At 38.6% G+C, this 10,965-nt stretch overlaps 1 protein-coding gene and 1 long non-coding RNA gene across 2 annotated transcripts; one reads left to right on the forward strand and one right to left on the reverse strand.

Moving 5' to 3' along the window:
- Nucleotides 1-4,263: 4,263 nt before the first annotated feature.
- LOC135770511 (E3 SUMO-protein ligase ZBED1-like) lies at nucleotides 4,264-6,804 on the forward strand. Its single transcript, XM_065280188.2, has 2 exons — nucleotides 4,264-5,698; nucleotides 5,887-6,804. The coding sequence occupies exons 1-2, from the start codon at nucleotides 4,382-4,384 to the stop codon at nucleotides 6,325-6,327; spliced, it is 1,758 nt and encodes a 585-aa protein (XP_065136260.1). The 5' UTR covers nucleotides 4,264-4,381; the 3' UTR covers nucleotides 6,328-6,804.
- Nucleotides 6,805-9,637: 2,833 nt separating this feature from the next.
- LOC135770512 (uncharacterized) lies at nucleotides 9,638-10,112 on the reverse strand. The gene is made up of 3 exons (XR_010542660.2): nucleotides 9,989-10,112; nucleotides 9,899-9,946; nucleotides 9,638-9,808 (listed from the first exon to the last, which is right to left on the reverse strand). It is a non-coding gene; the product is annotated as an uncharacterized lncRNA (long non-coding RNA).
- Between the last annotated feature and the right edge of the window lie 853 nt (nucleotides 10,113-10,965).

Here is a 10,965-nt window from a genome sequence, read left to right on the forward strand (position 1 = left end):
AGGTCGTCAGAGAAAAACACAGACATGGCCGATTCGGACGGGATTAAAAACACAGAGGACCTCTGAGAAGCACGATTTTCTCAGAGGTCCCCCTGTAAAACTAATCCCGTCCGAATAGGGCTCAAGTTAGGTAACTAATATTTCCTTTCCAACAGATTTTTTATTTTTATTGTGTTGTCATGCATAATAGTAGTTTTACCGTGAACGACCGATATGAACGAGGCAAACTACTGCTTTCGTGTTTTGTTTTTTATTGGGAGAGTGAGCATGAGAATAATATAATTTTAAACAAATTAATAAATATATATAGATAAGCAAAGTGAAAACGTCATTCGTCCAGATGAACTTATAGACCTTACTAATATAACTTTAGACAAATATTATCCTTCTTCATCCATCCATCCATCCATCTATCTATCTACATGCCATTCTTCCCGGACGCGTCCTGGCCAGGATTTCAGTGTGTCTTCCGGAAGAAGTATTTGTTGACCGCATACGCCATTCAGTTAAAAACCAGCCTTATCTCACAAACAAAACGTACATATTTACACGTAAATTAAAACAGTCCTATACGTATGTGCTTTTATGTATTCATAGTGCCTTTACGTATTATCTGGACGTAATTGCAGGATCGATACGTATCTAAATGTACATTAAATGTCCTAAAATACGTACAGATTTGCTTATGAAGCCGCTTTTTTTGAAGGGTTTTTATGCGCATTAGATTTAATACTCAGTTTAAAACACTTTTGCACTTTAATACTTACTTGCTACAGAGCATTATACACTTTACGATGTAATTCCTTTTTTATTTAAAATAATGATCGGACAAAACCAGAACAGACCGCATTCCCGACCGGACTCATTTCAGGGTTACAACAGATTCAGAATTTCTGCGACATCTCTTCTTCTCCAGGTGAGGAAATTTATTTACATTTTTAATTTATATGTCTGCTCTATTTTATGAAATATATTCTTAGTCAGTTGTTGGTTTTTGTCAGATAATAACTTGACTGGTAAGTTAATCGAAAAAGTGCATCGACTGAAGTGATACTAGGTTTTAACAGGTGATAGTCATTAAATGATTAGTGTTTTAATTTGATCAATCTAATATAAATTCATAACTATTTTACTCATTTGTTGTGTCTCTGTATTCTCAGATCAAACTAAGATAATATGGCGCATACCCAAAAGTAAAATAAAATAAATTCTCAGAAAAGGGCGCGCTGTTGCTGCAACCCTTGGAAAGATATGCGACCGCACACAGTTGGGTGCCGCGCACACCGCACCGGGCCTTTGCCATCGAAAGGTGGGCGTCCTCGAATTCTGATTGCGAGGATACATCACTATCCAGTCAAGGAGATGATCCTTCGGCTCGCGCGGCAACACTCACTTTTAAAATATGATGGAGTACAAATCTCCATCTTCCCAGACCTCACAGCAGAGGTTCTTAAGCAACGAAGGGCGTTTGACGAAGTGAAAAAGAAGTTGAAGCAAACCGGTATTTGTTTCGGAATGCTGTTCCCCGCACATCTGATTGTCACCCAGGGCAACAGCAAGAAAATCTTTGGTTCAGTTGCGGAGGCTGAGGTTTATGTGAACACCATCATTCAGCATGAACCTTCTTGAACTGCCATTCAGGACTCTTTTTTCGATGCTGGTACAATGGATGGCTTAAGGGCTAAAATCGCTGTTCCTTCTGTATACTGGCAGTTTATTACACGAGTTTGTGAGTGTGTGTGTATATATATAAAAAAAAGAATGAACAAATGAGACTTTGGCTTTCACAGACTGTTATATTATCTGTTTGGGTTACACTTGCTATGCGTTATTGTACATTTTGAGACTAATGTATATTGCTTAAATAGTTTTTTTAATATGCTAATTTTTTTAAATATATATATATATATATATATATATATATATATATATATATATATATATATATATATATATAATGTTTATGTGCTATACGCACTACATACCAAGCTTATTGGGCAATTCTTTTGTTAATCACTTAGTTTTGTGGAGGCTGTTGGGGAGCCCCAGGTCTTTCTGTTAGAGGTTAACTTATTTTTGTAAGGCAGGATTTCTTCGGTTGCTGCTCGGCAGCTCCAGTTCTTATGAGGGTTTTTTTCCCGGCTTCGTTTGGGGAAGCTGAAGGGAGGGGGTGGGTGGGTGGTTTTGTCTTTTTTCTCCTTTTGTGTTTTTTGTTTGTTTACCTCCTTCATCAGTTAATGTCCATGCAAATTCTTTTTGCAGCTGGTATTATGTTAGATTTTAAAGGGATTTTTGCCTTTGCCAGCTGGAATGTCCGGGGATTAAATAACCAGATTAAAAGAGCTAAAGTTTTTTCATATTTGAAGTCCATCCCTGCTGATATAATATTTTTACAAGAGACACATATTAGACATTTTGAACAAAGGCGACTGAGATGCAATTGACCTTTCGCCGGCCCCTCCCCCAAAACGGCCATTGTCCAATCACACATCACAGCAACCGTTACTATGCGAGCACGTCCGACAAACATTCACGCCCGCAGCGCTTGTGAGCGGTGCATACAATGGATAAAACAATGTGGACTGCCCCATCCAGTTAAATGTGTCGAACATTTACGAAGCATAAATACGTCTGCACAAAGGTAAGGCTTACAGCTAACTAGTTACAGTGTGGTCTAAATCTACTAACTAGAAGCAAGAACACAAATTGGACCAAAGTTATGATTACCATCAATATAATTGCCAGAATGTTAACCTACTCTCTAAGATAATTTAATGAGTTATTTTGCCAACATTAGTTAACATGTTAGCTAACGCTAGCTACATTAGCTGCTGTTGTGTTAGGACTTTCAGCTCCCAAACTTTATTTTTCGTCAGTTTATGACAAAGTCGAACATAGCGCCCTAACAATCAACTTTAAATAATTTGTTTTTATCTTTCATGTAGCATTTTATGAACGGAAAACCTACCCCTTATTTTACCCCTTACAATCCCGTAAATGCTGTGCAATTTTATTATATTATACATTTTATTTATTATATTATCTGTCCTGCAACTTTTAAGCCAAAGCAGTTTCCTATTTGTGAATTCTGGTTATCACCAAAGGAAATACAACATTATGATTCTCAAAACGGCTATCCTCTAAACAACAGAAATGTTAGTAAGCTTTGAATGGCTTTGAAACACATGTAGGTTTAGCTAGCTAACATACCCTTGTATTTGCAATAGACATTAATAGACCGTACCATATGAAAGAGAACTTACCCGGCAGTGCAAGAGCATGACTGGTCCACAAGGCTGTGCTGGTTGCATTTGAGTTACCGGTCATGTGGTTTCTAATTTTTTCCTTGAGACCGGTAAGCATTAGCCTCGCCGGGTCTCCTTCATTGCGTATTTTTATATATCCCTCCACTGCATACTGTAACCCCTTTTGCCTCGATCTGGAGGAAATCGCGGAGGTATTGCTCCAAAAAAGGTCACTGACACGCACGGGTATATCGCTTTCCATCATGGCAATCTGTCGCGCTGGTCATTTGTTTGTCGGAAGTAGCAACAGTAACTAAGGGGGGCGGGGCTCGGCGAAAGGCTAATTGGATCTCTCAGGTGTTTCAATCTACTTTCTCATCCAGGGCCAGAGGAGTAGCTATTTTGTTTCGTAAATCATTCCCCTTTAAGCATATATCAACTATCAGCGACCCTAATGGCCGCTATATAATTGTTTCTGGCTTACTTTCTTCAATTCACGTCACAATGCTTAATGTCTATGGACCTAATTTTGATGACCCTGCTTTTTTCCGCAAAGTCTTTAATCTTTTACCAAATACTTTGAACACTCACCTGATAATAGGCGGTGATTTTAACTCGGTCCTGGACCCCTCCCTAGACAGATTCCCTTCCAGCCCGGGTATACCCTCCGCCAATTCTACCATTGTTCTCAATGATTTGATTACCTCTTTTGATCTCGTTGACATCTGGAGACTAAAAAATCCAACAGATACTTTTTTCACAAGTCCACAAATCATACTCTAGGATAGATTTCTTTTTAGTCGACTCTAAAATTATTCCCTGTGTAAAATCATTGAAGCATCACAACAGAATCATCTCCGATCATTCACCAGTGACATTATCTTTTAGGGGTGTGACGAGATCTCGTGACACAATATCTCGCGAGATCCGATTGGTCTCGCGAAATCCGATTGGTCTCGCGAGAACATAACAATCATCACGCGACTGGCACCATGGAGGGAGAAATGACGATCGAAGACGCCCCCGCCACATTTAAATCGTTTGTGTGGCAACATTTTGGATTTCCAGTGGAAAACAAAAACGGTGAAAGAATAACAGACAAGACAAAGACAATATGTAAACATTGTAAGAAATTAATGCCATACACCTCTGCTAACACGACCACCATGCAGAAGCACATCGAAAAGAACCACAGCGATTTACAGAAAGCTGCGAAAACGGAGAGCAATTTAGTTCGCATGAAAGGGCAAACAACGATAGCAAATGCCTTTGCAGCTAAACTTCCAACGTCAAGTGCAAGAGCCACCGCAATAACGAGAGACATCGGCGTTTTTATTGCTGCTGATATGAGGCCATTTTCTGTGGTGGAAAATCTGGGATTTCGGCGGCTCATCCGCACACTGGAACCAAAGTACGCCATTCCGTCGCGCACACATTTTACGCGCACGGTGGTCCCAACCCTCTACAACGAGTGCAAGGTGAACGTTGTACAGACACTTAAAGATGCAGAAACCATTGCCTTAACTACTGATGGCTGGACTTCTAGGTGTACACAGAGCTATATCACAATTACAGCCCACACGATCAACAGTAAATGGGAAATGGTAAATTTTGTACTGCAGACTCGCCCACATTACGAATCCCACACAGGAGCGAACATCGCTGAAGTTTTACAAGCAGCTGTCACTGACTGGAATCTTAGAAAGCCAAACCACACCATCGCTATTGTGACAGATAATGCGCGTAATATGGATGTGGCTGTGCGCGAGGCAGGATTTGAGCCCCACATCAAATGCTTTGCACATACAATAAACCTTGCTACCCAGGCTGGCCTCGGTGTTGCGCGCGTAGCTCGTTTGCTCGGGCGGGTGAGACGTGTAACTGCTTTTTTCCACCGGAGTTCTACGGCTGCCGCGTCATTGACGTCTAAGCAGAAGCTGCTAGAACTGCCACAACACAAATTAATAATGGACGTCACTACGCGATGGAACTCAACTTTGGATATGCTCGTTCGTTACCTGGAGCAGCAAGCTGCCATAGCAGCAGCGCTCACCGGCCCAGAGGTAAGACAGCATGCCCGTAACATTGATACACTGGATACCTGCGACATCGTGAATGCCGAAGACCTTGTAAAGCTTCTGAATCCTTTAAAGACAGCTACCACAGTCTTGTGTGAAGAGAAGACTCCCACAGTTTCTCTCATTGTACCATTAAAGAACATGATTGAACAAAGCATGGCACCAAATGACAGCGATTCCCCCACTGTGACTGACGTCAAGAGAGCAATCCTCACTAATATTTCAGGGAGATACAGTGGGGATGTATATAACTACCTGCTAGAAAGCACAGCGCTGGACCCGAGATTCCAGACTTTACCTCAGCTAGACCATGACCAGCGCGAGGCTGTCTTCCAGAGTATAAAGAAAAGGATTGAACAGTTGCTGCAAAATCAGGTAAAATTATTTTTAATTGCTTTTCTCCTTTTTGTGTGTGTGAGAAATGTTTTCTTTCTTGAACATTTAAATTACCCAAGTGTGTGTGTGTGTGTGTGTGTGTGTGTGTGTGTGTGTGTGTGTTGAAAGGGAGAGGGGGACTGCTTTGCTGCTTATTAAGGTTAAGCCAGTGTTTCTTTTGTTCAAAGCCCACAGATGAGACATCAGCTCACTGTTCCACACACTGGAGAGATGGAGCTCTTGGAGCTGAGGGTGGAGCTGAGGGTGGACCTGAGTCAGAAGAGACAGAACCTGCTACCAAGAAGACTGCACTTGAGGATCTGCTAGGGGATGCTTTCTCTAAGACAGAACAGTCCAGCAAAGGGATTGAGAGGGAAATTGAACTTTACAGAAGAGAGCCATCTATCTCACTCAGTTGTTGCCCCCTTAAGTGGTGGAGAGAAAACAGCTCCAAATATCCTTTGCTGTCTCCACTTGTCAAAGCATATTTTTCCATCCCTGCTACCTCTGTTCCAAGTGAACGTGTCTCTTCAACTGCAGGAGACATAGTTACTGCCCAGAGGTCACAATTGTTGCCAGAAAATGTTGATATGCTAATATTCTTAAAAAAGAACATGTCCTTATCCTAGGCTGTTTTGTGTATTTAAAGGAGTAGTTCACCCAAAAATGGTCCCCATTGACTTGACCATAGTAATATTTTTCCTACTATGAGAAGTCAGTGGGTCCCATTTTAAGAGTGGACTACTCCTCTAATCTTGTAGCTGTTTTTCATGCTTGAAGAAACAAATGTTCAGTATTTCTTTGCACTTTAAGTTTTAATACAGCACTACTGGTTACAGTATGGTTGCTGATATTTGTGCAGGTATATTTGTTATTTATTTTTATTTATTCTGTAAACAATTTTTGTTGCACTTTAAGTTTTAATACAGCACTACTGGTTACAGTATGGTTGCTGATATTTGTGCAGGTATATTCGTTATTTATTTTTATTTATACTGTTTACAATTTTTGTGCAATTACTTGCCTGTGATTTTGTGGCAAAACATTTTGCAGTGTTTACTGTTATTATTACTGCAGCATTAGTGCATAATATACTTTATTAAAAAAATTTAATTTGTTTCAAAGTCTCGTCTCGTCTCGTTCTCGTGAACCCAGTCTCGTGTCTCGTCTCGTCTCGTGAGATAAGTGTCTCGTCACACCCCTATTATCTTTAGATCTCTTAGAAATTAAGCCCAGCTATAACTAGGGATGCACCGAATCCAGGATTCGGATTCGGCCGAATACTAGGCTTTTTGACGGGGTTCGGGTTCGGCCGAATCCTAGATTTTTTTTCCACCGAACCGAATCTTAGGCTTGCGCTACGATGGTCGACGTCACGCGGCCGTTGATTAAACACATAGGGTGCTGACGTGAAGATGAGCTTTTTCTTTCGGTGAGCTTTAGGGGCTGGACACACCAAAACTTTTAAACACGGCTGAAAATGCCTTGAGGACACCAAATGCCAGCTGTTTTTCAGCCGAGCGCTTGGTAGCTGTGATGCTTCAGCTGTGAGCCGGTTGGTTGCTGTGGTAATGTCCCGCCCCTCCTCCATTGTAATTGGACGGTCGTGTGAAAACTGACATTGACGAGCGGAGCTTCTCACTCAAAGTTAAATATTGTTTTCAGCGCGGAGCTGCTTGCTTATTGGAAAAACGAGCGTGTCGCAACGCATCGCTTTCATTATGCATAGGCTTATGGTAATTGTCAAAATAGTTTTCCAACTTGTCATCCTGGCATAATGTACAGTTAAAATTAAATAAAATAAAAAAATACATGCTGTGGACGTTGTATAATTCATTAATGTGTTTTACTGTGTTAATGGAATAAGGATGCGAGTAGGATTCGGTATTCGGTTTCGGATTCGGCCGAATCTTAAACGGTGGATTCGGGATTCGGCCGAACCTAAAAAATCTGGATTCGGTGCATCCCTAGCTATAACTGGCGTTTTAATCCTACGTTACTTTCAGATAAAACATTTTGTGAACAATTAACAGTTACTTGCTGAGTTTCTGAAATTTAACGATACTGGCGAGGTTTCTGATTCAATATTATGGGAAAGCCTAAAGGCTGTCCTGAGAGGACATATAATTTCATATGAGTCCAGGCTGAAAAAGCAAAGGGTAAAACGCCTTAAAGAAATTGATAATTGTCTCACTCGGCTGGAGGATGCTTATAGAGATTCTGCAGAACCAGATGTGCTCAATGAAATTACAGCACTTAAACTGGAATATAATTTGATTCTCTCGAACCAAGTTAATAATATGCACTCTAAAAAGTAAAGGTTCTAAAATGAACCTTTTGAAGTTCCTGGAGATTGCAACTGTGGGGGAACCTTTGAGGTTTATTTTTGAACCTTTTTGAAAAGGTAGAACCCTCTTTTGAAGGTGCTTTAAAGAACAAGCAGAGTTCCTTTTTGAACCTTTTAGAAGACATTATTATATACATATTATTATTATTATTATTATTATTATTATAGTATTATTAATTACTACCATTACACTTTTTCATTACAGACACAACATGATTCTTCATTAAATGTTTATTGCATACACAACATGACAGCACTTTGAGCAAATAGGTGGAAGACAAAACATTTTCTAATAAACAACCCTAATAATTCTCAAAATCATTCAACAATTTCATTCAACATTTAAAAGAATGTAACCGAATCATTGATATATTTTAAATAACTAATCAAAATAATGTTGATTTCTCCACATCGGCAGTCTTTACACTCTACACTATGCCTTTACATAAACATACGTTAATTTAAACATTAAACATTGTCCATTTTAATAACTGCAAGTGACATTTTTGTTTTGTTTCGTTGCATACATAACATGACATCACACAAGACAAAATATTCTCTAAAAACAACTTAAATAATTCAGTCAATCATTCAACAAGTTCATTTAACAGAATGTAATAATAATATATATATTTAGAATATATTATTCAAAATAATGTTGATTCCTTCCACATCATGTATTTACACCCCACTCTATGCATTTACATAAACATACATTCATTTAAACAAGAAATTGGCCATTTTAATGACTGCAGGTGGCATTTTCGTTGTGGCACATTAAATACTTCTCAATGAATGTTAGAGTATTTCTCATCTTTGGAGCATATTCAATGTTGAAGATGAAGTGGACTTCCATTAGAACCACAAGAGCTATGGTGACATCATCTACCTCACAGACTTTCTCACCTTCCATCATTATCTCCAGGATTGAATCTGTACCCAAAGGGCTTCCTTTTATATATAGAACCGGGTTGGGTGGGTTTAATATTATAAATAATAACTTTAAAACCTTTACAACTTCCCAGTTCATATTCTTTTTTACCTGTCACAATATACCGGCTGTGAAAATTTGATATTGAAAGATGGGGCCCAAAGGAGCAGTTGAAAAAGGAATATTAAACTATTTAAAGATAAACCGACCCACATACACTTACCTCATTAATGACATAAAGGAATTTTGGGCTCTCCTTAACAAGAAATGGAAGCAACAGGGCAGCAACAGCTTTGAGAGACCTTTAATGAAAAATTATGAAATTGCACATGACATATTGTGTCACTTTTTATTGTCATTCTTAGTCTGATGCTACATTACCTCTGTGTGCCAAATCAACGTAGGCTTGTTTTGCTTTATCCAATTCGGTACAGATATCCACTCCAACCTGTCTTCTGTGGCACTCATTAATCACTTTCTGTGCCACCAGGCCTAGATTCTTCAGGATGTTTTTTTTATATCTATGTCAAGTATGCTTTGGACCTCAAATGCAAGCTGTTAGAATACAATAACAATATTAAAAGATACAATATTTATTTTCTTGCTTTTTAATTTTGAACAATATTCTACTTACAAGCAAAGGGACTTTAAGGGCTGGATATCGTGTTAATGTATCCTTTATGGGGTTATGTTTTATGAAGTCTGTCCTCTCATTCCTTGTCCGTGCCATGTAGTCCACTAAAAGTTTGATATTTGGTGTTTTTTTCAAGCATTCTGTTTTCATTTTTTCCAAGTGGACCCCAATGCTGTAATCATCTTCCCCTGACTCAGACTACCCACAAAAACAAATGTATGCATTTATTAACTTAACTATATACTCTTTTTACTGAATCCTGAAGATCAGTCTGTTTGTGACACTTACCCCTTCAGACAATGGCCTCTTCCTATTCATGTCTTGGTTTTCCTCAGTCTTATAAAATAAACAAGGTGTCAATTTGTCTGACATGCTTACCTCTGCACTGGGTATCTGTTGAACCCTTGATGAAAACTTGTGGTTCCTTACTTTGCTGAACTTGCATTGAACTTCCTTTATCTCTTGACCTCAACTAAGGGTAATCTTTCTTTTTTGAATTTATTTTTAAGCATTTCATGCCATGACTCCTTAAACAGAAAAGTAACAATGTTGATTTCTAACATGTATCACCTTTAAGTATCAACAACATCCTAGATCTATAGGTTTAATGAAACTAAAAAGCTGACATGTTCTTACATATCCTCTTCCAGTTTTGTCTCTCAAGAACTGGTATTTGGTGACAAGGGATAAGCACACCTTGTTGTATTGGGCACTTGTTGGATACCTGAAAACGGAAGATATATAAGAGTTCAGATGCAAAACCCTCTAAGTGCGCCTTTACATGTTTTCTTGTAAATTAGCATTTTTTATCAGACTCTTAATGAATTCTGCCAACAAACTATTACTTTTAAAATGACCTGAGACAGAAGTATTAAATGAACATGTAATACATGCCGGGACCTTTCAGTTAATATCATCTTATTTTAGACAAAGGTGGTCTTAAGCAGCTTTTGTATCTGAGCTCCTAATATATAGATATAAATATAATTATATTTCTGCATATCACTTATTCATATGTGAATTATTGGATTATAATTACAATGTATATGCGCACATCTGATCAAACAGTGCTTGAATAATTTTTGATCTCCATTTGCTTAATCCTGTTGAAGAAAAAAAATCTCCACTTTTTCTCATCAAGTCTTTTTTGGATTGACATGGGGAAGTTTGGTAACTGATAATTTGTTGGCCACCCTGTTCGAGCAACGTAGTGTGTTGAGATTGCCCCAAAAGGAAAACTAGATGAAGTCCTATAAAAAAGGAAAACAAGGAAGTTGTAAGTAAGTGTTTGGTATGTTTGCATGGTATGGGCACCAAAAAATATTTTGAGTTACAAAAATAGCAGATAGTAAATA

Source organism: Paramisgurnus dabryanus, chromosome 8 (genome assembly GCF_030506205.2).
Source record: "Paramisgurnus dabryanus chromosome 8, PD_genome_1.1, whole genome shotgun sequence".
NCBI classification, from domain to species: Eukaryota; Metazoa; Chordata; class Actinopteri; order Cypriniformes; family Cobitidae; genus Paramisgurnus; species Paramisgurnus dabryanus.

What these genes read in the sequence shown, in the direction of transcription:
- LOC135770511 (XM_065280188.2), top strand. Translation starts at nt 4,382, where the DNA reads ATGCCATACACCTCTGCTAACACGACCACCATGCAGAAGCACATCGAA. An exon ending in AACAGTTGCTGCAAAATCAG is followed by an intron (nt 5,699 to 5,886) that starts GTAAAATTATTT and finishes TTTTGTTCAAAG; the next exon opens with CCCACAGATGAGACATCAGC.